The 25,339-nt window shown below is 49.5% G+C and overlaps 1 protein-coding gene across 1 annotated transcript in view; it reads left to right on the top strand.

Annotated features, from left to right (window-relative positions):
• FAT2 (FAT atypical cadherin 2) overlaps positions 1-25,224 on the top strand; it is a 54,726-nt gene extending 29,502 nt beyond the window's left edge. The window contains 16 exon segments of the mRNA XM_009091466.4: positions 755-2,739; positions 2,741-4,808; positions 7,042-7,238; positions 7,867-8,020; positions 8,701-8,934; positions 9,721-10,110; positions 10,925-11,139; positions 11,782-11,919; positions 12,766-12,909; positions 13,158-13,355; positions 14,476-15,283; positions 16,021-16,166; positions 18,030-18,471; positions 20,911-21,064; positions 22,738-23,330; positions 23,672-25,224. Coding sequence (XP_009089714.3) covers positions 755-2,739; positions 2,741-4,808; positions 7,042-7,238; positions 7,867-8,020; positions 8,701-8,934; positions 9,721-10,110; positions 10,925-11,139; positions 11,782-11,919; positions 12,766-12,909; positions 13,158-13,355; positions 14,476-15,283; positions 16,021-16,166; positions 18,030-18,471; positions 20,911-21,064; positions 22,738-23,330; positions 23,672-24,204 — 8,399 coding nt within the window. The 3' untranslated portion in view covers positions 24,205-25,224.
• Positions 25,225-25,339: the final 115 nt, after the last annotated feature.

Raw genomic sequence — 25,339 nt, 5'->3', positions numbered from 1 at the left:
AGTTTAATGTTGAGTCACTGGTCAAAGAAAAATAGTGACTGGACAGGTTAGAGCAGCCTAAAATCTGCTCCTCTTTGTCCATGGGAACTATTCAGTTGTTAGGCAAAAGTACTCCCAATTCCCACAGGAATCATCATCATTCCACTATTTCTACCAAGAAACACATCCTCAAGGAATGATGTGAGGATGGTGAGAACCCTCTCAGCATTGACTGGTGGTGGTTTTGAGTCATTCATGCTTGATGGGCAAATATTTTATCATTCACTGTAAAGGTTAAAACTTAAGTATGTCTCTGCCACATGGCCTATTTAGCCTGTAAACTCTTTGCAGGAGACAAGCCATCCTTTGCTCCATCTTTCTCACTGCAATTTAGATCAAGGGCTGAGGAATTTAATTGCTCCTGAAGTATTGGTAATTACAAGCATGACAGGGCTTGAAGGAACTAGTACTGTCTGTGCTACCATGTTCTGCACACGAGGCAAAAGCTTCAAGCACATGCTCTGCCACCACTAAATATGCTTAAATTAGAAGGGTGTTTATCTCCAATTTACATTTTGATTGATTCAAATGCTAGCTCACAGATCTCAATGGGTTTGTTGTTCTTACAATTATTTAGAAATGAATTAATTTCTCTCAGTAGAAGAAACAGATGTTAATCAGGTCTGCAATCAGGAGAATCTGTGAAAAAGAGTTGCAGAAAACAAAGATCAGTAAGATGTCTGCATTCTTCACTCTCTAATTTCTCTCCTTGCAGGTAATGGGGAAGGCTTCTTTAGCATCGACCCATATTCTGGAATTGTTACAGTTGCCCAGAAACTGGACCCATCCAGGCAGGAGCGATTTACTCTCATTGTAAAGGCAGAAGATCAGGGGTTTCCTCAGCTTAAAGATTCTGCCACAGTACATGTCCACATTAGACCCTCAGATCGAACCCCACCAAAATTTCCAGAGGCTGAATACATCACAGAGATCAGTGAATCCACTGCTATTGGCTCTCCTCTGATCCAGGTTTCAGCCACAAGCTTGTCACCAGTCAGCTATGAAATAAAAGATGGAAATGGAGACGGAGTGTTCTCCATGAACTATCAGTCAGGCCTTATATCCACTCAGAAGAACTTAGATTTTGAGCAGGTGTCTTTTTACCAGTTGAAAGTTCGTGGTACCAACACGGCTGGAGCATTTATGGATGCAGTGGTGCTCATCTATGTCATAGATGAGAATGACAATGTGCCTGTGTTCGTTAAGCCTTCCTTCGTTGGCTGGATCATGGAGAATGCCCCATCACAAAGCATGGTTCTGGATGAAAGCAATGCTCCCCTTGTCACCTATGCAACAGATGCTGATCAAGACTCCAATGCTTTGCTGACCTATGAGATTTTGGAACCAGAGGCACTGAAATATTTCACTGTGGATCCCAGCACAGGGACACTAACCAGTCGTGCTGATATAGACTATGAGCTCACCCCAGTTTTCCACTTCAGTGTACATGTGCACGACAGTGGAAGTCCCAGCTTGTTTGCATCCAAGCCCGCCAAGGTCACAATCCATGTTAAAGATGTCAATGATTCACCTCCAGTCTTTCTCAAAGACACCTATGACATTTCTGTCTTGCTCCCTGCCCACCCAGGGATGGAGCTTTTGTCAGTGCAGGCAAAAGATGCAGATTCGGAGGTGACCTACAGCATTGTGGAAGGGAACCTTGACAATGCTTTCCACATCCATCCACTAACAGGTCTCATCTCCATTCTTAACACAACTGGCCTGAGAAGCTACCAAGAGCTCACAGTCAGAGCTGGTGATGGCTTGTATAAGAGCACTGCCCTGGTTAAGTTAAATTTAACTCGGGCACAAGGTACCAGCTTGAAATTTGAGCAAGATGTATATACAGCAACTGTGATGGAGAACTCCACAGATGAGAAGACTCTAACCATTCTTGGGGTCAAAGGGTATCAGCTAAATGAACCTCTTTCCTACTCACTTTTGAATGAAAAGGAGAGGTTCAAAATGATCCAGGCCTCTGGAGTCCTTCAGACCAAGGGTGTGAAATTTGACCGCGAAATGCAAGACATGCACGAGGTAGCTGTGGAAGTGAAGGACAACAGGAAGCCACCAAGAGTGTCCCAAGCCACAGTCAGAGTTTATGTAGAGGATGTCAATGACAACCCCCCACAGTTTGAGAATGTGCCATACTACGCCTCGGTGCAGGATGGCACAGAGCCAGGAGATGTCCTTTTTCAGGTGTCAGCAACAGACAAAGACATAGGGGATAATGGAGCTATTACCTACTCCTTTGCAGAGGAATACAAATACTTTTGGATTGACCCTTACCTTGGAGACATCTCCCTTAAGAGGCCTCTTGATTATCAAGCATTAAATAAATACAGCCTCCGGGTCATTGCTAAGGACAAAGGAGAGCCTCCCCTGCATGCTGAAGAGGAGGTTGTGATCAGTGTGAGGAACAGATCCAACCCTCTGTTCCAGAGTTTGTACTACCGAGTGAAGGTGCCAGAAAATGTCCCCCCATACACATCTATCCTCCACATCCAGGCCCGCAGCCCCGAAGGCTTGCGCCTCATCTACAACATTGTGGAAGAAGATTCCCTGAAACTCTTCAACACCGACTTCAAAACTGGTGTCCTCACTGTCACAGGGCAGCTGGACTATGAGCTAGAGACGAAACACGCGTTCACTGTTAGAGCCACAGACACAGCACTTGGATCCTTCTCAGAAGCCAGAGTTCGAGGTGGAGGTGGAGGACGTTAATGACAACCCTCCCATATTTTCTCAGATCACTTACACAGCGTCTGTCTCGGAGAGTTTGCCACCACAGACCCCTGTTGTCCAGCTCTTTGCCTCTGATAAGGATTCGGGCAGAAACAAAGTGGTCTCCTATCAGATCATGGATGATGGTTCAGATGCTGCCAAGTTCTTTAATATTGATGCCAGCACAGGGCAAATAACAACAGCTCAAGCACTTGATTATGAAACAAAGCAACAGTTCCGTGTGAAAGTCAGAGCTGTAGATCACGGGGTGCCTCCACTCAGTAGTGATGCCCTGGTAATCGTAGATGTGACGGACATCAATGACAATCCCCCTGAGTTCAGCCAGCTTCAGTATGAAGCCAAGGTCAGTGAAATGGCTACGTGTGGGCACATTGTGATCAAAGTCCAGGCCCTGGACCCCGACAGTGGAGACACCACCCGGCTGGAGTACGTGATCCTCTCGGGTAATGACAACAGGCATTTTGCCATCAACAGCACTTCTGGGATAATATCCATGTTCAACCGCTGCAAAAAGGACTTGGAGCCATCTTACAATCTCAGAGTTTCTGCTTCAGATGGAGTTTTCAAGAGCACTGTACCTGTGTATATCAACACCACAAATGCCAACAAATACAGCCCCTCTTTCCAGCAGAATGTGTACGAGGCAGAGCTGGCAGAAAATGCTGAGATAGGAACCAAAGTGATTGAGCTGCTGGCTATTGACCCAGATGGTGGCCCATATGGCACCATAGACTACACCATCATAAATAAGCTTGCCCATGAGAAGTTCTCCATAGACAATAAAGGCTGTATTGCTACACTGCAAAAACTGGACAGGGAAAATTCCACAGAGAGGGTCATTGCCATTAAAGTCATGGCCAAGGATGGGGGTGGGAAGGTGGCCTTCTGCACTGTCAAAATAATCCTTACAGATGAGAATGACAACCCACCTTTGTTCAAAGCCTCTGAATACACCCTGTCCATCCAGTCCAATGTCAGCAAAGGCTCCCCTGTCATCCAGGTACTGGCTTACGATGCCGATGAAGGTGCAAATGCAGATGTCATTTACTCTGTTGACTCTGTGGAAGATGTGGCAGAAGACCTTGTGGAGATCAATGCTGCCACTGGGGTTGTTAAGGTCAAGGAGAGTCTTATTGGTTTAGAAAACAGAGCCTTTAACTTCAAGGTGAAGGCTGAAGATGGCAGACCCCCTCACTGGAACTCCCTTGTTCCAGTGAATCTCCAGATTGTCCCCAGGGAGGTGACATTGCCAAGGTTTTCTGAGCCCCTTTATACCTTCTCTGCATCTGAGGATCTTCCAGAGGGGTCTGAAATAGGGTCAGTCAAAGCTTTTGCAGAGGATCCAATTATATACAGCCTGGTGAAGGGAACCACTACAGAAAGTAACAAGGATGAGGTGTTCACACTGGATGAACAGACAGGGGCTTTGAGAATCAAAAAGCCTATGGATCATGAGACCACCAAATGGTACCAGGTTGATGTCATGGCTCACTGCTCACATCTGGAGACTGAGCTGGTCTCTCTGGTCTCTGTGAATATCCAAGTGCAGGACGTGAATGACAACAGACCTGTTTTTGAGGCAGATCCCTACAGAGCATTTGTCATGGAGAACATGCCTTCAGGAACCACAGTCATTCAAGTGACAGCTAATGACCAGGACATGGGAAGTGATGGGCAGGTGACCTACAGTCTGGAAGCAGAGTCTGGCAACCTCCGCGGGCTGTTCACCATCGACGGTGAGAGCGGGTGGATCACCACCCTGAAAGAGCTGGACTGCGAGGAGCAGGAGATCTATCGCTTTTATGTGGTGGCCACAGACCACGGCAGGAAGGTGCAGCTCTCTTCCCAAACCCTGGTGGAAGTCACTGTGTCTGATGAAAACGACAACGCCCCGCAGTTCACCTCAGATTTCTACAGGGGGTCGGTCATTGAGAACGCGGAGCCGGGGCAGGCCGTGGTCACCCTGAGCACCATCGACGCCGACATCTCCGAGCAGAACCGGCGCGTCACGTGCTACATCACCGGTGAGTTGTTCCTGACTTTGAATCTCCAGTGGGCAAGGAGAGAGTGTCATCCTAAAGTGAGGATTTGATACCTTGTCTTAGAGGTTATTAGTACAGAAATAGTGTTACACTGACAGTCCTGTCAGAAGCAGGAGATGAAGGCTGAGCTGTCGTGAGCTGGACTCAGATGAATCCAGGGAATACAAAACCCTGTAGTAACTGCAGTGGGTTGATCATTAAAATATGAATGATCTTTAAAATAACTGTCTCACCACAGAATTGTCCTGTTTCTCTGGCAATGAGAAAATAAATAAGATACATATAAAGTAGTTACACTGTACTGTAGAAATATTTATTTACATTTTCTTAAGAGAGGAATAAAGACAGTGTAATTATAATACCTATTGGAAGGACAGGAGAGGCAGTAGAGCAGGAAGGAAGATTTTTCTCACACAGATACTGTGATCTGTATTTAAGTTCTTTGACCCAGCTTTTTCTCCTACCAGCACTGCAGTCAGTTTACACATCACACATATACCTGTAGCCTGTTTATGTTTTTTAATAACTATATATAACTTTTTGGTATTAAGTGTGTTTCCTACAAAACCACTTGGAGGTTGGCTTAATAACAAGGCTGCAGATAGTCACTCTGCACTGGGGAATATTTAAGACTATCACGTCAATCTTAGTAAAGGTTTTGGCTAACAAGAAATACTAAAAATTACTCTTGCATCCCTGGAACATTACATGTGCCAGCTAAAATTAACCACTGCTGTAAAATAACTAAAAAGTTACACTGGAATGTTTGTTCTGCATTTGCACAAGTAGAAGCTTGCTTTTATGGTATTTTTTGACCCTAAAGGGTCTTTCTAAGACCTGGGGCAGATCCTTCAAATTAAAATGTTTGCTCAGGCTCAAACAAGGACCCTTCAGGGTCAAAACACTAGGCCAGATCATGCTGCAGCCTGTTATCTATTATTGTAACCATCTGAATCAGGGGAGGAATGCTGGTACTTTCATTTGGTTTATGGCATGCCTAGGTATTCGCAAGCCTTTGAGAGGAAAGATTTAATCCATTATGTATTCACATTTCTGCCATCTTAAAGGTAGTAGTAACTTCCAAGTACTTTAAACCTGAGAGGATGCACACTTATGTTAGGGGTGAACACCTTGTGCTCTCTGCTCTGTGTGTACAAACAGAGATCAAACTTTACCAATAAACATGGAAATGCCGCAAAAGAGAGGATTAGGTGAACACAGAGCCCAGCTTCCCCCATCCACATTGATTTCAAACACACAGAAACTAAATCTGGGCATGGGATAGTTGTTTCCCAGCATCAGAAGAAAAGCTAGTACAGGCGTCATTGTGCCTCCACCACCTCATCACTGCGGCACAAATGAAAGCAGAAAGGGAGTGAATTTAATTTATCCCACTGTGCGAGACCCTTCAGAGTCCAACACAAACAGATTCCACAGCCAGCTCTCTTCACTGGCCCCACTGCCTGTTGTGCTTCCTCCTGGGTCAGCCGAGAGCACCAGATCCTTCCCAGGAGAGAGGGATTCTCCTGTAGCAGCATCCAGCCCATTTAAAATCCAACATGTGTAACAACAGTAGGAGCAGCCATTAATCTGGTGGACCAGAGAGCCTGCCTAGTCTGGATTTACCTGTCTCTCATCATTTGGCTCTTACAGAAACAAAAAGTAGCCCCAGAAAACAAAGCTATATGTTAAATACCTCTACATGTTAGAGGAAGTACAACTGTACATGGTACCATAACAGTAAGATCCAAACCATGTCTGCAGGGTGTTTACAGCTCTCGGATCCCTTTGGGGACATGCACAAAAAAGACTGACGGGCTTTGGGAAGGTGAGACAATGTGGTTTTGAGACAATGAATATGCACATCTGCAGAACATTACTGACTTTTCTGCAATCACTTGTTTCCTTTTCCCACTGTAATGTGCAGACAAGGAATAACTAAAATGTGCAGGTTATTTCCCAGCTTTGCAGTGAGGTTGACCAAAAGCTCCTCACCTGGTGGATGTGCAACCAGTGCCCTCTTTGCATCACCAGTTTGAGGCAGAGTCATGGAATCATTTGCGTTGGAAAAAAAATACCTCTAGGAGTATCCAGGTCCTTCACGTCTCCTAAGGAAGGAACCATCAGTGGACAGACTTGTATTCCCTTTCCTTATCCCTTCTGATTTTCAGCCCTTAGTAAATGCCTTTTTTATTTGCTTCCTGCCCCCTTCTAGAAGGAGATGTACTGGGACAGTTCACAGTTGATCAAATTGAGGGCGAATGGACAATTTCTTCCAAGAAGCCTCTGGACAGAGAAGATACAGAGAAATATCTCCTCAAGGTTATGGCCTCTGATGGGAAATTTCAGGCTACCACCGAAGTGGAAATTTTTGTACTGGATATCAATGACAACAGTCCTGAGTGTGGCCAGGTAAGACATCTGTTCTGGGACATCAGGGGCATAAAGGGAGATCCTGGGAGGGAAAGAACACAATAGAAAAGAAGAAAGAACAGGCAGAGCATGTTGAAGGATTTGGCTTGTCATAATTCTTCTCACACGATCCTGTTGCTTTGATTATGCTTAACAATTTTAATTAAGCAGCATGTCAAGCAAGAATATTAAATCTAGCCTCCAAGCATGTTTGCCAGCAGCAAGTGAGAGCCTAAGCATTATGAAGAGTAATTTTTAGAGATAAACAATGCCAGGAAGCCTCCTGGGAAGGGGCATGTAAATTACTGAGTTTTATATCCTGCTAAGCTGGGAGATTCCCATCAGGAGGTTTGTTGCTGTAGAGAGCTGATCGCTGGTGTGGACGTCACCTGTGGTGAGAACGAACAGAGGTGGTTACTTCCCAAAGGAGATTCAAAGGCTTGTGTGAAATGAGCTCACTTGTCCCAGTCCACACCCCAGCAGCCAAGAATGGGAGGCACATTGTGTTCCCCTATAAAACACAGAGTTTATCCTCTGTGAAGCTTCTGTGGGCCTGTTCTCCTTACATTTGGGGTGGAGGTATTTTGGAGAGAGCTCAGATGCCAGTGATTTCTTCTGTCCTGGCCAGATACTCTACACTGGAAGAGTCTCTGAAGATGCTGGGCCAGGTCTTTTAATTTTGAAAATATCAGCGAGCGACCCCGACGTGGGCAGCAATGCCCAGATCACCTACAGCCTGCACGGCCCCGGCGCCGAGGAGTTCCGGCTGGGCCCGCACACAGGTGAGAGCAGGGCTGCTTTCATCCTCTTCCTCACCCTCCCCTGAGAAAAGCAAGCTCCCAGCATGGCTCAACACTTACCTCCTCTTAACCAACACCAGGAGCTGTTTATTCCAGCTGTCCCAAGCTAGGGAGGAATGGCCACAGCATAGAGGAGAGGGAGTTCTACATTATCATGTTTGCTCTGTCTGTTCTGCTGAAATGAAGGCTGCTGAAATTGCTAGCAGCCAGGTCTCAAGGAGGAAAGAGCAGCAAGTATTTGGCTTGAGCCAAAGACACAAGATCTAAATCCCAAAACACCTCTTATTGTATCCTGGTCAGTGTATTTACCCAAACAGACTTGATGATCATTCTAGAGATCACTTGGGCTCATTACATTGCAGAAAGCTCAGTGCAGTGGGGTTTTGAAGTACAATTTATTTATGAACAGTTTTATCCCATGATGGCATCCCTTGGATGAAGTTCAGCTGAACTTGCAGGACTGCCCATGCAAAACCTTGCCAGGGCCCTGGCTGGCAATGATCCGAGGATAGCCCTGAGCAATGTGGCGTGGACACATCACCACTATTAGCTCAATTATTGTCTCCCACGGTTCATCCAGGAAAACAGCTGAACCTTCTGAGGTCCTGTAGGCTGCAGCTGTGATTGCTGGAGACACAACCACCTCCTGTTCTTTCCCACAGGGGAGCTGACCACATCTGCACCCCTGGACCGTGAGCAGAAGCCCACGTACCACCTCGTAGCCAAAGCCACTGACGGCGGGGGCCGTTCGTGCCAGGCTGATGTGACACTCATCATTGAGGACACCAATGACAACGCACCAAGGTTCTTCCCCAGCCACTGCGCCGTGGCCGTCTTTGATAACACCACAACTAAGACACCCATCGCTGTGGTTGCTGCCAGGGACCTTGATGAAGGTGAGTCAGAATGGGATTTATGTGTTGGTAGAGTTCATCTTTCATTCTGAATAGAAGCCTTTGAAACCGAGGGAAGTGCTACAGCAATGGGCTTAGGTGATTGAATCTTGGCGAAGATGTGCCTGGATCTCGTCGCTGACATGTTCTTGACTACTGGGCTGGCATCAGCATTTTTGTGACCCTGTTGGGAGCACAGTATCTGTAGAAACATGCAGACCTTCTTTGAGAATGTGCTCAGTAACTGTGGCTGTGATACACAGCATAAACTGTGACGCAGGGATCCAAACTGGACAGAAACTTGTTCAAAGGTGGGGACTGAGAATGAGTTTAATAAAGGAAAAAAGGAGCTTTAGATATGGGTGGGGTAGGTAATATGGATGGAGATGTCCTCCTGAAGACACAGAGATTTTCAGAAGTATAGGTAAGGCTCCTAAGAAAGGAACTTTCAATAAACCTCTCCAGCAGAGGCTGAATTTAGAAAAGAAAGATTGTATTTATCATCTTTGGAAGCAGAAATTACATTTGAAAACAAGGTAATAAAAAATGAGGAACAGTAGTAAATGCAGACAGCTGACACTGGTGGATAATGGTCAGGGCTGGCTAGATGACTGAACCCGCAGATGGGCAGGGGCACACTCAGTGTTGGTATGATGTTCATACAGCCTCCATTTTCCCTGGGAATTGGAGGTCATTCTATTCATATAGTGCTAATAATGCATTATAAATTAATAAACCTAGCAGCATCCCTACCCATGAATTACTGCAGCCTGTCTGTTTCCCTTCCAGGTCTCAACGCTGAGGTGGTCTATTCTCTGTCTGACTCTGCCAATGGACACTTTTCAATTGAGGAAACCACGGGGGTGATCCGGCTGGAAAAGCCCCTGAAGGATTCCCAGCACTCAGCCTTTGAGCTGACAGTCTGTGCCACCGACCGTGGCAGCCCGCAGCCCCTCTCTTCCCTCGGCACTGTCACTGTCTCTGTTGTGGATCTCAATGAGTACCTGCCTGTTTTCCTGGCCCCTGAATACGTGGCCATGGTGAAAGAAGATGTGGCTGTTGGTACCGAGGTGCTCAACTTGTCAGTCCTGACGAGGGACAATGCAGAAAACACAGAGATCAAGTATGAAATTGTGAACGGCAATGACCACGGGAAATTTCAGCTCAACTCAAACACAGGTAAAATGATCTTGTGCCCAAGCAGGTCCAGGATGATCCAACATCAAAGGATGTCTTTGTGTGCATCTTCTCTGGTTCTTCCCCATTTGGCTCCCACTTTTGCTTAGTTCTGTGTTTACCCAGCACAAGGGTAGGGAATACAGTCTTCTTTTCTGCTTCAAATTTTGCGATCCAAGTCACTTTAGGAGTGATCCAAGTCTTACTGAAATTAATGGAAAGATTCCTCCTGTGTGTCTGAGACCTGAGACAGGTCCATGTGAATGAGGGATACATGGAGAACAGGATGAGGACATTTTCCCACTTCAAACTTCAGGAGAAAGTGTTTTCATTTAAAAAGTCTTTCCATCAAGATCCCACGAGGAACCTGCTGCCCAGGATAACAGGCAGCTTTATTGAATAGCACTCAGTGAACACAGATAATACCCACCCTAACCCATGGAAAATAGCAACCTAACCATGGGCAGGTGTTGAGCTATGATTACCAGTCAAATAAAGCCCTATTCTATTTGCACAGAGATGTGATAAGAGCTGTTATCAGAAAGCCAGTGCTAACTCCCTGAAACGAGCCCTTGGCTGTGTCAGCAATGGCCTTCTGCCCTCGGCTGTAACATCCTCATCAATGGCTCCTCAGCCTCTCTGGTCGCAAGGCTCTTGCTAAAATTCTTCCGCATCAAGGGGGTCAAAGTTAGGTCAACTACACTGTTTCATCTGGCAGTTTGGCAGTTGCCTTGGCATATCTGCAGTATTCCAAGAAATCTCATGTGCCATTCATTTGGAGTATTTTCTGTCCCTTCCTCCCCATCTCCCAACATAGGTGCCTTATACATCAATGGGAGCCTGGACTTTGAAGCGAGTCACGAGTATTACCTGTCCATTGAGGGCACGAGGAAGGGCTCAGCCTCTCTCAGTGATGTGACCATGGTGGTGATCAATATAACTGACATTAATGACCATGCACCAGAGTTCATCCAAGATCCCTACTTCGCTGACATTCGGGAGGATGCTGCCATTGGAGAGATCATCCTCACGGTATGACTGAACCACGCCAGCTGTCTTTACCTCTTCCTTGTTTGTGCTATGCAATATTCACTCCTCTGGTGCACTTTTCTTTTCCTTGGACACAGTGACCTCAGTGGGCTTGTGACGTTCAGCATATAAGATTAAAGCATGACTTTTAAAAATGGATGATTGGCAGAATTCTTGAAACTCCACAGACATGGAGAACACTTTGCCTTATAAGACACCTTTAAGTGAAGATTAAGGGTGGGCTTAGGAGCTTTGAGAACATCCCAAGAAAACAAAAATGCCTGAAAAAGGACAAGGCACTTGTGACCTGGGGTAGGCAGAGGCTACCCTGGGCAGAATAGCAGAGTCCAGGGTGATGTGGAGTTCCTTGTCCAGCCTGTTACCGTCACAGGGGTGGTAAAGTCAGGAAATGGACTTGGAAAAAGCTGAGGAAAATGTGTTGTGTTGAAAAAATCTATCTATGTGTTGTCTTGAAAAAAATCTGTCTATTGGATGACACTTATTTGAACCACCTTCCTTTCCCCCTCCTCATTTAAGGCAAGCTCAAACCAATACCCTTAAATGACAAAGTGGTCCCATTTCTTCATGGCATGTCCTTTTTGGCCCAAGGGTCCTAGCAGGGTTTTGGTTTTTTTCTCCACACAGGTGTCAGCTGATGACTTGGATGGATCCATGAACAATCAGATCACATATTCCATCGTGGAAGGGAACCCACTGGGACACTTTGCCATTCAACCCAAAAATGGGCAGATCAGCATTGCCAAGCATCTGGACAGGGAGGAGGTGAGTTCAGGAAAATGAGAATGGCAAGGCTGAAACAGATGTGCCCTAAAAGACTTGAGGGAGAACAGCTTACTCAGCTACCTCCTGTCTTCTGAATTATTTACTCATAATATCGTAGGTAGAAGACAAGGCATTAATTTGTTTTCTAGACTCACAGATATTGCAGTAGGAAGGCTGAGCTTTAGGAAAGGCAGTATAGAATCATAGAATGGTTTGGATTGGAAGGGACTTTGAGGATCATCTAGTTCCAACCCCTTCCGTAGGCAGGAACATCTTCCATAGCTCTGAGCTTTGGTCTCAGTATTGGGAATGTTGGTTGTGGAAACCAACGTGGTTGGGTTCTGCTTCTGTGCATTAGAGCATTAGAGAAAACAGGTGTGGGGAGGAGAAAGGTCACCTGGATAATCTCTCATTCATAAAACAGCAGCAGCTTGTCTCAGCCTGCCAGAGTTCAGAAGCCTTTGGAGAACACTCTGAGGCACATGGTGGAATTCTTGGGATGTCCTGCACAGGGACAGGAGCTGAACCTGGTTAGTCCCTTACAGCTCACCTTATTCTGTGATTCTATAATTCTTAAACCACTATTGACAGGTGTTTTTCCAGCTTAATTTCATCCATCTTTGCCAAGTTGTTTCTCTTTTCTGAAACTGTTGTGAGGCTGATTTAGTTTAGCAATGAGCTCCGAGTGAGATTTATGGATGGAGAGCCTTAGCCAAAGACAAAGCTGTTGAGGCCATGGTGCATGACCTCGGGCATTTCTACAAGCTGCAGCAGAATAAAATTTCAATGTGGAAAAGCCACCATTCTGCCATTTCTCCAAGTAATCCTGCATTACAAATCCTCCAGATCCCGCGTTACTCCCTGACAGTTCGAGCCACGGACAACGGCCACCCTGCTCAGTTCAGTGATGTCCCTGTACACGTCCATGTGTCTGATGTCAATGACAACCCTCCTCGCTTCTTCCAGCTCAACTACAGTGTGGTGGTGCAGGTAAGCCAGGAGACACTTTGTTCTCCCAGTCCCTCTCATGGCACTAAGGAACTCATTCCTAGGCTGCTGTTGGAGTAAAGTGGGGAGACAGTGATGAATCACATCGCTGCTTTGTGCTCTGTGTGTTCTGGGGCAGGGGTGGGATTTGTTTTCCTGTTCCTGATCCAGCAGCTCCTGGGGCACTGTAGGTTCCCCTGGGCCATTTTTCTTTGCTTATCTTCCTCCAATAGCATCTTTCCCTGTTCCAGGAGAATGCTCCCGTGGGGACAAGTGTCCTGGAGCTGATTATGAGCGACAGAGACTCTCCAGAAAATGGACCACCCTACTCGTTCCAGATCATGCAGGGCAATGATGGGAAAGCCTTTGAAGTCACCCAAAATGGTCTGCTGGTGACATCGTCTGTCCTGAACAGAAGAGTGAAAGAGCAGTACCTATTGCAAGTCCAGGTAAAGCCTTTGTTACTGTCCTGGGGTCTGAATTCCCCAGCCAGCTTAAGTAGCAATAAAATGCGATTAGCATGGCCCAGCTGAATGAAAACATCTCTGGCTTTGAAGAAATCCAATCCAGGCACAAATTTTGCAGCTTGGAGCCAGCTGCAGAGCTCATTTCTCCACACAGTCTGCCCACAAGAAGCAGGGGGCCAGCTTCTGTGTTGATAAAATCAGATAATATGATCATGAACAATACTCTGTCAGCAGTTTCCTTTGACAGATGCTTTCCCCATAATCATTCTAGTGAATTCCAATTTAAAGTGAGACCTGGATCTGGTCCTACAAGCTTTCTCTAATTATCCTTGTCATTTAAGAAGTGGTTTCAGTTCCTCTTCAAAAAGGATTTCTGTTGTTGCAGAATGAATTCATTATTTTTCAACATTATCAGTAGGGATAGTCCATTACAAACAAAAGGATAATAACATGTAAAGTACATACTTCTTCAGTAATGGCAATTGTTGCAAAAGCTGGGTGCTATTATATTACAAACCTCAACCTCTAACTGCTTAGCATTAGGGAGAAATTTATCCCATAATCTGATTATTCGCATTTTTCTGTTTGAGGTTCCTTGACTCAATGCTAGACAGACATTGTCAGAGGTGGGACAGGGGCTTAAGCAGCCTGGAAGGTGAGCGAATGTGTTGATGTGCGTAACTGCTTTACATCTCTGTACGCTCAGTTACGCGTGGAACCACAAAGATTGGCAGCATCACAAAAAATTATTAACCCTCAGGAATTCAGAGCCACTCAGAGGTGCCTCAGCTCTGCTGAATGCACAGGGAAGTGAGTGTGACCCCACCACTAGCAGAGGGCCTCAGTCAGTCTCCAAGGCCTCATCAGTCTCCTCCATCCCTCCCTAAGGAAGGGAAGGTGCCCTTTCCCTAGGGCTTTCTCCAGGCAGAGCTCCAACACTGCTGCCAAGTTTTCCCATCCTTCTTCAGTCCCAAAGTGCTGCCTGAGAGCTTCCACTCACTGCTCCCTGAAAGGCACTCTCCTTTGCAGGACCTCACCAGTCAGGTGAGGTGACAGTAAGTCAGCGTGTGGCTGCAACAGATCCTTCTGTTTTCCTTGCCAGGTCTCCGACAGCGGCATCCCTCCCCTCTCCTCATCTGCATTTATAAATATCCAAGTGACTGAGCAGAGCCAATACGCGCCCTCAGCCCTTCCCCTGGAAATATTCATCACCACCAACGAGGAGGCCTTCCGAGGCGGCGTTCTGGGCAAGATCCACGCCACGGACCGGGACCCCCACGACACGCTGGTGTACACTCTGGTGGCACAGGTGCCCAAGGAGGGGCTCTTCTCTGTCGGGGCTGCAGATGGGAAGATCATTGCCGGGGACAAGCTCCCCCACGGCCACTACCTTCTGAACGTGACAGTGAGTGACGGAACGTTCACAGCCACCACGAGCGTCAGCGTCCACGTGTGGTGCTTCACGCAGGAGGCCTTGGACAAGGCCGTGGTGCTGCATTTCCGACACCTCTCCCCCGAGGAGTTTGTGGGGGACCACTGGCGCAACCTGCAGAGATTTCTGGGGAACATCCTTGTCACCCGGCGCCAGAACATCCACATGGCCAGCCTGCAGCCTGCAGCTGCCTCTGACGGAGTGGATCTGCTGCTGGCTGTTGGAGAGCCACACGGCTCCTTGTACGAGCCACGGGTGCTGGCCAGCAAGCTCACTGGGTCAGCTGGGGAGATGGACCAGCTCGTGGGGCTCCGGATGAAGAAAGCAATCCACGTGCCATGTCATGGGTCAGACTGTGCCCACCGTGTCTGCAAGGAGACCATCCAGCTGGACCCAGGCATGATGTCCACGTACAGCACTGCCCGGCTCAGCGTCCTCACCCCACGGCACAGCTTGGAGCAGATCTGCTCCTGCAATGGTGAGCAATCCCTCCTGGCAGTGTCTGACCCTATAAATCTGGGCATGTTGCGTTCTCCTTCAGTACACTATAGAGCACCTGGATTTTCCATGGAATTAGGCTGCCCAGCGACCAACAGTTCTGCCCACAACTTCAAAGACTTTAGAGTCTGAAAGTTTCATATAGTGCATTTTTTAAAATTGTCTCCCATAGCATTTAATAACAGCAACATCTGTCTCTCTGATTGGGAAAAGTCACTCATACTTAGCAGGAAATGAAGGTCAGTAATCAGAATTTTTTACCTGTGATCCTGACAAAGCACAGAGTAACTGATAAATTTGAGGAAAGCCAAATAAAATCTATTTGTTATACTGGCTCTAGTATACTTCAAGAAATAATTGGAGGGAGCAGGGATCAGTGACACTAGGGCAGGAATGTAAGGGGATACCAGAGAATAATACAAAAACTACTAAGCATGGAGAAAGTCAAGAGTGTTGTAGACCACACTGAGGAGACCTTGAAGGACAGAAATAGCCAGGCTGATATTTCAGGGTTGCTTCACAGTTGAGTGCGTAGAAGAAATACTGGGAGATCCTGGTGGGGGTGTGGGAGATGCAGTGCAGGGATCCATGGGTTGCTGTGGATAGGACTGCTCCTGGACAGTTGTGGCATCAGCCTAGCAAAAGAGGCAAGGCTTGATACAGTCCATAGCCTCAAAGTACGACAAAGATGAGACCTTTCTTTCATTCTCCTTTCAGGAACAGCTGTGAGGTTTGGGGGCCACAGCTACATTTGGTACCAGCACTCCCAGGCTGGCTCCTGGCACATGCACTTTCGCCTCAAGACCCACCAGCATCACGCAGTCGTGTTCCACGCCAACGGGACCGACCACGCCACTCTGGAGGTGGGTATGGCACTGCTGGGGGACCTCTCTCCACAGCTACAAAAACCTCACTATTTCAGGGAAGGGAATCACAGAAAGAACGTGCAAAAATATGTACCCTTAGTAATTCGTGAAATACAAGACTTGGGAAGACCAAATGAGAGCCAAGCACAGTTTGGCATTTGCTGCAGCCACAACAGGAAATTGTCCTCTATACATGTAAATGCATGTATTGGTCTCTGATGTGACTTCTGTTGAAGTCATCAGACACTCATAGCATAGATGGCTTGTAGATTTCATGAAGAGGATGAGCTCTCCCAAGAGCATGCATATCATCACTTTTCCAGTCCCTGAGCTCTCCTGATGTTCAGAAATAGGTTACAGGAAGAGGATGGCAGACCAGGCAAGCTGGGAAAGGCTTGGCAGTGTGTCAGTTCTTGCTCCAGGGAATCGAGTTCTCAGCTGTCTCCCAGCCCCAGAAATTGATAAGCCAAATCTACAGACCCATCTGAAGAGAAATCATGTTCCTGCAGATGAAGTGAAGTGACAAAGTTCTCTGGTGTGCTTGCCAATTGTGCAAAGGGATTTACACACGTGTTGCCCTGAGGCCCTTCCATGCCATGTGCCAGCTGCTTCTTGTTATTTCTTCCTTCAGCAGTTGCTCTCTCCTCCCACTAGTATTTATTTATACCATGGGCTTCTCTAAGAGTTAGCTGCTGTCCTCCTTTGCTCCAGAGTAGCCCCTTCATATTGTGTGTGGGTTTCTCTAGAGTCAGTGTAGCCCATAATCATTCCTGTTCTTTGAACCCCTTCCAAGAGTGAAACCCTCCTCGCTGTGTCTAATGTCCCCCAGGGACGTCTCCCCTGTCTGGGATAAATTGCTTGATGTTACATAGCAGGCTTTGCAGGTTTCCCACCAACACTTCATTCCATCTCTTTTCTCCTTTTCCATAGGCTCTTGGCTTCTGTGAGAGACAGGTTTTATCAACAAAGCACTGGGGAGATAAAGGTGAAAAAGGGGTTTAACCCTGACTTCACCCTGAAACAACACAGCTAACTTTTCCTTTCTCCCTCCTGTATGACTTTTAAAGATACATCTTGGGCCAGAAATCGGAATTTCTAATATCCCAGTTTAATGCAGAGGACGTTGATGTGGTTCACTTTTAGCAGCTCAATACCTTGTCTTTCTCCAGTCTGGTGGAGATCAAGGATTAGATTGCAGCACATATCAGTAACTTTGGCCTGGTTTTCCAGCATGGGTACAACAGTAATTCCTTTCTCTGCCTCCCAAGTCCTGCTTTTTCCTCCAGAGAAAGCTGCCAGTGCTTCTCCTCAATAAGATTCTTTCACCACCCTCACCCCTGCCAAAGGGGCAACTGCTCCAGCACCTTCCCCACCACTAATGAGACAGTGAGAACAGAACAAAAGCCACGTGGCCCAGAACAAGAGTCCATCTGTGACTGGTGATGCTCTTATGGATAGTCTGAATGCCAGGGCTCTGATCAGGCTCAGGAAGGTGGGGGAAAAGGCAAACAGCTGCAGCAGTAGCTGTATGATCCCATGGCTCTATTACATGGAAAGATGGGCTTCCCTCCTTGCATGCTGGTCACAGGCTGCCAGGAAGGACCATGGGTAAAATTGTGCCAGAGAGGTGAAGGTGTTCTGCAAAATTAAGGAGTTGCAGTCACTTAATTGATCCAGGCATAGGTTAAAAAAGGTGAAAGAGGCTGCATTTGGTACTTCTTGGAATCAGAAAATGGGGAATAATCTCAACTGTCAGTGTGAAGGCCAGGAGAGAGGGGAACAAGGAGCAGGAGAAATGTTGAAACCCTTCATGAAACAGCAGCCACCTGTATCACAGCTACCTGTGATTCTGTTTTACAGATGGTTAATGGAGTGCCTCACCTTGCCTACAGCTGCCAGGGGAGCTCCTCTGGGAACCTCTCCTCCTCACGGTTTGTGAGTGATGGCGAGTGGCACTCGGTGTTCCTGGAGGTGAAGAACACTTCCGTCCGCCTGCTCATCGACGGCCTGGGCAACGCCTCCCTCCAGCTGCCAGGGACCTGTGCTGTCTCCCAGGGCAGACGAGACCTGGTCTTTGGGGGCCTCCCAAAGTCCCTGCAGCCCCAGAGGGTCACACGGGGGTTCAGGGGCTGCCTGGACGTGGTTGCAATCAACGGCAGAGAAGTGGTTCTCCTTCCAGGGAAAGGGCAGTCGAAGGAAGTCTTGGAGCAGGTGGGGATAAGGCAGTGCTGCTCCCCCACTGGTGCCTGCAGCAGCAACCCTTGCCTCAACAACGGGATGTGCTCCGAAACTCACGGAGGAGGTATGTGAACATCCCACACAGAGCTGTGGAGAGCAGTAAGCGGTGACGGGGGAAAAAACAACTTTATTCACCCCTGTGGAGGGGCTATTCCAGAGGGGAAGCAGAGATCCTCTATCCCAGGGGACCTCAGGTGACTCAGTGCAGCAGCAGCTGCAGGGTGTGAGATCATCATGCTGGCTCTCACCAGTGGACCATGGGCCCAGAGGGCAGGAAGGTGTTTCTAAGGAGTGTGCATGACATAGGAGAGCAGAGTGTTGCCAAAAACTCAAATGCGTGTAGAGATTCCACCCACCCCTCTGCATCCTTTTTGCTTAAGGAGCTGCTAACAAGGCTGGAATCAGGCAAGATGGGATCATGTGGTGATGGTATCTGGGCAGAAACAAGCCAAGATCTTGGACTCTTCCCACTGCAGTGAGAGACTCCCCAGGGCTATGCAAAGGGATATGGGAAAACCGTAAGCTCAAATCCAAGAGTCCCAGACTAATGTGGGGTACACACTCCCAAAAGGTGTTTGATACAGGCTCTGCCCCAGGCAGTGTCCCTGCTGCCCCATTCCTGCCATCAGAGGGGCTCCTTGCAGTGAGCTGTGTCACAGGGACAGGGGCTGTGAGCAGACGAGCTGCTCCCAGTGATGTCCACTCGTGTGTCACTGCCCTACAACTGGTTGTAGCTGCCAGCACAGCAGGGCTGCACCCCATAACACCCTCTATGAGATGGGTACTGCCTGTGCCTCTGCCCCTCTGAGGGGCAGTGGGGCGCTTCCCACGCTGCTGTGTGGGGCAGCAGAAGCTGCTTCTGCAGCTCTCTGGGGCCCTTGCCAAAGCACACCCTGCCCGGCGAGCAAGTGAGGACAGAGGAGGCACCACCTTCTCCTGCCCTGCCCACTGCCTCTGGGAACAAGATTCCAGCCCTGTCGACTCAGCAGCTGCCTGGTTCAGGTGAACTTGTTTGACACCAGGTGTAAATGTACAGAACAGTTAGTCTGGCTGGCACTCAACACCTCAGCCTTCAGACCCTCTGCAAAGAAAACCTCTCTGGCTGGGCTGGAAGGGGCTCAAAGCCCACAAGGGGAAAACAGATCTCTGCTCTAAGTCAAGGAATCCCCTGCTTTCATTGCAGAGAGAATACAGTGGGAGGGGGAGGTGAAAAATCACTCCCTCAGTAATAACGATAATAATAATGATCATCCAACACCCTTCCCATAGTTTCCTTCCAGGATGAACAATTTCTCCTGCAAATGACCCAGCTGACCAGGAAAGAGCCTGTGGGGCATGGCTCCAGGCAGGGCACTGCTGCAGGGAAGGGATTGCCCAAAGGATGTTTATTTATGAGGTTATCCTGCTTCCCTGAGTGCCATGGGCTCAGTCCTGGGGACCCCGAGCAGGCAGCACGAGTTCCTGCAGAGCTGTGCCCAGGGACCTCAGCGTGGGATTACTGCACAGGCAGGGACTCGCCTGTGGAGCAAGCCTGGGGAACCACGTGGCTGTGTGAGAACACAGCTGTGGGGAGAGGACCCAGGCCAGCCCAGCACCACCCCAGGACCACAAACACAAGTGAGCCCCACATCCAGGACATGTGTTTGGGCACACACAGCCCTGTGGGCAATGTCCAGCACCTGCTGCACCAGTGTCAGCACGTCCTTCTGGTACAGCCACTGACACACATGTGGGAACAGGCCCAGGTTGTTTGCCCCGTGCTCTTAAAGCAGGGTTGTTCAGCTTGTGGATGAGTAGCAAAGACTTTTCAAGTGTGCTGCAAGGTGCAGACTCCGAATTTCCCTCACAGCAGCGCCAGCCAGGTGACAATCAGGAGCTCAACATAGCCAGGGACATTCCCATGCTTAGGGCTATGTTAAACAGCAGCCAAAAGCACAAACAGCAGGAGCCCCCTCCGAGTCCCTGGCTGTGCTGGGTTCCTCTCTGTCTGTGAGCAGACATCTCCTGCAAGCAGGAGAAACTCGGCATGTTGAGACAGGCACTTCATACCACGAGAACTCGCAGGACCGAAGACTCCTGAGAACAACAAATTACAGGGGATTGCACTGAACAGAGTCAGAAACTGTGAATCAGCCAGCCAAGTTCCCCTTCCTTTATCCCAGATTTGTCCCTCAGCTTCTCCATGCCATAAAGCTGTGCCCTGACTGCATCTCTGATCCGTGTCAGGAGAGGACGGGCTCGACTTGTTGCTCAAACAGCTCCCTAGTGCCACTGTGTTGTTCCAGAATGGCCACCCAGCCTCCAGCAACCACGCCAGGTCCTGTAATGAACCCACCAGGCCTCCAGGGATGGCCTGGGTGTCCCCCAGCACCTGCTGCAGCAGCAAATTCCTGTGCCTGGGTAGCTGTGCGAGCCGCCTGTGGGGGCCGTCAGCACCAGGCACTGCTTCTCCCTGTTGTTGCCTATTTTTTCACACGGATACGTTCACTCTCACCCTCTCCAGGTTACACCTGCATCTGCCCCGGGCTGTTCTCTGGTGAGCACTGTGAGCTTGGGGACAGTCCCTGCGAGTCCAAGCCCTGCCTACATGGGGGAACCTGCACCCTCTCGGCCACTGGCTACTCCTGCCACTGCCCTGACTGGTACCTGGGCGAAAGGTAAGGCCTGGGGGGACTTTGGGACAGGTGAAATCCCATGATGGGCTGGGAATATGAGCACTGCACCTTTCTGGGGCTCACCAGATCCACACACTCTGGGATTAATTGCAAACTGCAGGCACCTGAGTGTTGCAGCTGGGAGGTGCTGGAGGGCAGAGCTGAGCAGAGCAGGACACAAATAACTCTGCCATCGTGTGGCCACTGCTCCTCTGAGCAGGAGGGAAAACAGAAACATCTCCTCTGCTTACAGATGCTTTGGTGCCCGCAGGTGCTGTGGGGCAGTGCAAAGACTTTCCTTGATGGGAAAGTCTCTCCCCACACACTGCTGCTCCCTGTGGGGGAACTCAGGAACTTTCAGCAGTAATGGCAACACCTTGGCTGTGGTGGGGGAGCTCAGCTGTGATGGGGGGCCTGGCAGCAGGGTACAGGCAGACACTGCCCTGGGTGGCAGGAGGGTGCCCTGAGGCTGGGGGAACCTGCCTGGCAGAGCTGTCAGGTGCACCCTTCTTCAGTAGCCTGAATACCCACCCTGCAGGGTGCTAAAGGGGTTATCTGAGAACAGCTCTACAGGGTTTATGGAAAAGAAATCTCTGTCCCAGGTTGCAGCTGTGATTCATCCAATTCAAATCCCAGCTCAAGACAGTGGGCATTAGCGGGCATTACCACCCCAGCCCAGCAGCCCCTTCGAGACTCCCACCTTGCCTCCAGCCCAGCCTGGTCAGAGATTCCCAGTGCAGGCTCAAACAGCATCACACCCAGTTCATCCTTCTGCCTTGCCCATTTAGCCAGGATGGACACTGGTCTTGTGGGTCAAGGCAAAGGCAGAAATTACCTGTTCAGTTTTTGGAATAAAAGCCTGTAGCTGAGCAATAGATGGCAGTGTAATACCTGACATCAGCCAGAGCCTGTGGGATGTGTGGGCATGTTGCACACACCAGCTCACACATCCTAAACTACTGACTACAACAAGAGCAGTGCAAACCTCACAGAGTTTGTTGAGTAATGAGAATGAAAAAAGGGAAGGAAAGCCACTAAGGCACTGTGTATAGCCCCAAGCATGGGGAGGTCATTGCTGTTGGAAGGAAAGTTCCCCTGTACTGTTGGCAAACATTTAGGTTGTGTGTGGGGTGGAGCAGGACAGAGAAACAGAAATTCCATCTCAGTTCTACAGATGCTCCATAAAATGTCAAAAAGCCTCTCCAGCAAGGGTGTCCATTCACCACCTCATGGGGTAGTCTTTTCCCAAATGTTTGCTGCAACCTGCAGACATCCACAAACCATCCAGAGGCTCCACAGAGCTTGGAGGACATGGGAGGCTTCATAAGAGGTTAACACACTTCACACTGACCCTGGGCTCCCTAATTTAACAGGATGGGAGCATCTGTCTATGCAGTGTTAGTCAAACACTCCTTTGAGGCAGAAAGCCCCCTATTTTAATTTGGGCATACAACTGAAAAATAGGACCACCCTGTAAAACGTGGTCTCTTGAAAAGCATCATTTTATACTCAAGGATCCTCTGCCAGGATAAGCAGGTAGCAAGAATCTAGCAAGGGAGGGAGAGCAGACCAGGACAGATCATCCTTGGGTGGTGTAAGCCAGAGCCTGCTTAGGATGAGGCAGTTCTGGTGCATCCCAGACTGACGGGGTCATCTCCATCCCTTTCTCCCCACAGGTGTGAGAAGCTGGCAGAGGAGTGCCAAGACAACCCGTGCCGCAACGCCGGGCGCTGTGTGAGCAGCCAGGGCTCCGTGTACTGCATCTGCCCGTCGGATTTCCAGGGGGACTACTGCACCCAGCCCATCATCACCCCGGCCATCGTGCCCACGCAGTGGGCGCTGGGCCCCGAGGAGATCGCGGAGATCGCGGCCGGCGTGCTGGGGGCGGCCATCCTGGCTGCGGCCTTCGTGCTCATCCGCAAACGCTGCCACCACCGCGCCAAGGTGCACAAGCCGGTGGCCCGCGAGGACCCCGACCTGCTCTCCAAGAGCGAGTTCTCCAAGAGTGTGGGCGTGGGCACCCAGCCCGTGCCCCCCATTGAGCTCAACATCCTCAGCGACGTGGCGCACAACAACCTGGACCGGGCCACGCCCGAGCAGCGCAAAGCTGCCGGCACCCCCGAGTTCGTCACCTTCAACTCAGCCAACGCCCCCAAACACCGGGGCACCATCGTGTGCAGCGTGGCCCCCAACCTGCCCCCCGCTGCACCCCCGTCCAACTCCGACAACGAGTCCTTCATCAAGTGCACCTGGGCCAGGGAGGAGATGGGTAAGTAGCCACAGCTTTTTCTTGCTCTTACACATCCCTCTTTCCCTTGGGAAGTGGATCTGAGGTTTGCAGACATGGTGGGAAAATGCTGTTGGCTAAAGCTGTTGGCTTTTGGGTGCTGAAGTAGTGGATATCTGTAGGCTGGTGGGGACACTGTGTCAGCACAGCCAGGGGTGATCTCAGGACCCCACAGTCCCCAAATTAGCAGCTACACCTCCCCTGTCCCTACATCTTCTGTCCTCCCTGGCCTGCCATATCTCCTAGAGGCTCATTGGCAGGAGGCCAAGAGAGGGGCACCAACTGTTAGAGCTGCAGCTAACACGACTTTTCTTTTGTTCCAGTCTACCCAGCAGAAACCACCTACTGGCCACCCCGGTACCTGTCATCAGATGTCCAGGAGTATTCCCACTACGAGATCATCCAAGGCCCCCCTGCTTCCTCCTCTCACCCTCCTCTCCCGCCGCCACCTCCTCCCCCAGCAGACACAGAGCCGGTCGCTCTCTACGGGGGCTTCCCCTTCCCGCTGGACCAGAGCAACAAGCGCGCCCCCATCCCACCCCGCTACAGCAACCAGAACCTGGAGGACTTCCTGCCGCTGGGCCCTGTGGACGTGGGAGCATCCCAGTGCCAGAACGAGTACACGGCCATCAGCTACTACCCAGCACAGCTGGTGCAGAGCGAGGGGGTCCCGTTCCAGCCCGAGCCGGGCTACAAGAGGGTCAGCATGCGCCTGAGCGTGGCCCAGCCCTCCTACGCCGACTGCGAGCTGGGCCACCAGCCCAGCATCCGAGCCCAGCCCATGGCACCCCCCAACTACGAGGGCTCCGACATGGTGGAGAGCGACTACGGGAGCTGTGAGGAGGTGATGTTCTAGCGGGGCTTGCTCCTGGGATGAGGAGAGAAGCACGTTTCCACGGAGAACAGAAGGCAGGGGGCTGGCACACGCTGCTGAAGGGAGGCTTGTGTGTGTCTCTCTCAGCTTGCAGCGTCCCCCCCTGCATGGCTGGGTTGTAATTTTGGCTGGATCATTCCCCTCGCTGCCCTCCACAGTGCTCCTGCTGCAAATGGAGGGGAAATGCTCCAGCCACTGCTGGGACATGGAGGATGCTCCTGGGATGCCAGTGTCTAACCTGCCTCCTCACTGAGGGGACTGCCTCCAACAGCATGCTACCTCCTCCCACCCCAGGCTTCCTGGCCACAGGGAGAATGAGGAGAAGGAGGGCAAGCATTGCAGGTATGGCAGCAGTCATGGTGGAAAAAGGTGTGAAAGGATTAGCAATGCACAGCCTGGTGGTGCCCCTTGTGGGGTACAGACGCTCCCTGCTCCCAGCTCTGGCTCCAAGGGCTTGCATCAAGCCAACAGTTCGTTCGTGGAATGGATCAGCTGGTGCAAACCCTCTTCATTTCTGTTCCCTGACATTAGGAGAGAGAAGAGGGAATGCAGCTGATCCCACCAGCACATCCCTGACTGGCTAACAGAAGTCCAAGGGAAAGAAAAAAAGAAAATTTGTGTAGAAAAACCAAGCAACAAGGTTTGTTATAGCAGGAACCGCCCACAGACTCAAACCAGGTGGCCCAGTTGGGCTGTTGTGCATACAAGTAAGGGGGACCCTGCCCTGAGGATTGTATGCACAGCCTTGTCCCTGTGGCTGTCACAGTCCCACGCTGATGCAGCTGCACACCCTGTGCTGTATCCCAGAAACACTGGCCAGCACTGCCTGGAATCTCTGACCAGAGAGGGGCACTGAGGCTACTGAACATGGGTTTGCCTGTTTGTCCTTGTGCTTGGACATGTATCGTTTCTTTGTGAGAGGTTTTCTTTGGTTGGTTGTTTGATGTAACTTTTTTTGTTGTTGAGTTTTTGGAAAGTATTAAAAGAGTTTGGATTTTTTTACTATTATGATTTTATTCAGTATCTCAGGGATTCTCTTGTAAATAAATAGGACACCCTTGCCTAGCTTCAGCCAAGGGAATAACAGCTTAGTTTGGGCACAAGAAGCTTTCAGAGA

Source organism: Serinus canaria, chromosome 13 (genome assembly GCF_022539315.1).
Source record: "Serinus canaria isolate serCan28SL12 chromosome 13, serCan2020, whole genome shotgun sequence".
Lineage (NCBI taxonomy): Eukaryota > Metazoa > Chordata > Aves > Passeriformes > Fringillidae > Serinus > Serinus canaria.
This window is presented reverse-complemented; position numbering and strand designations above follow the sequence as displayed.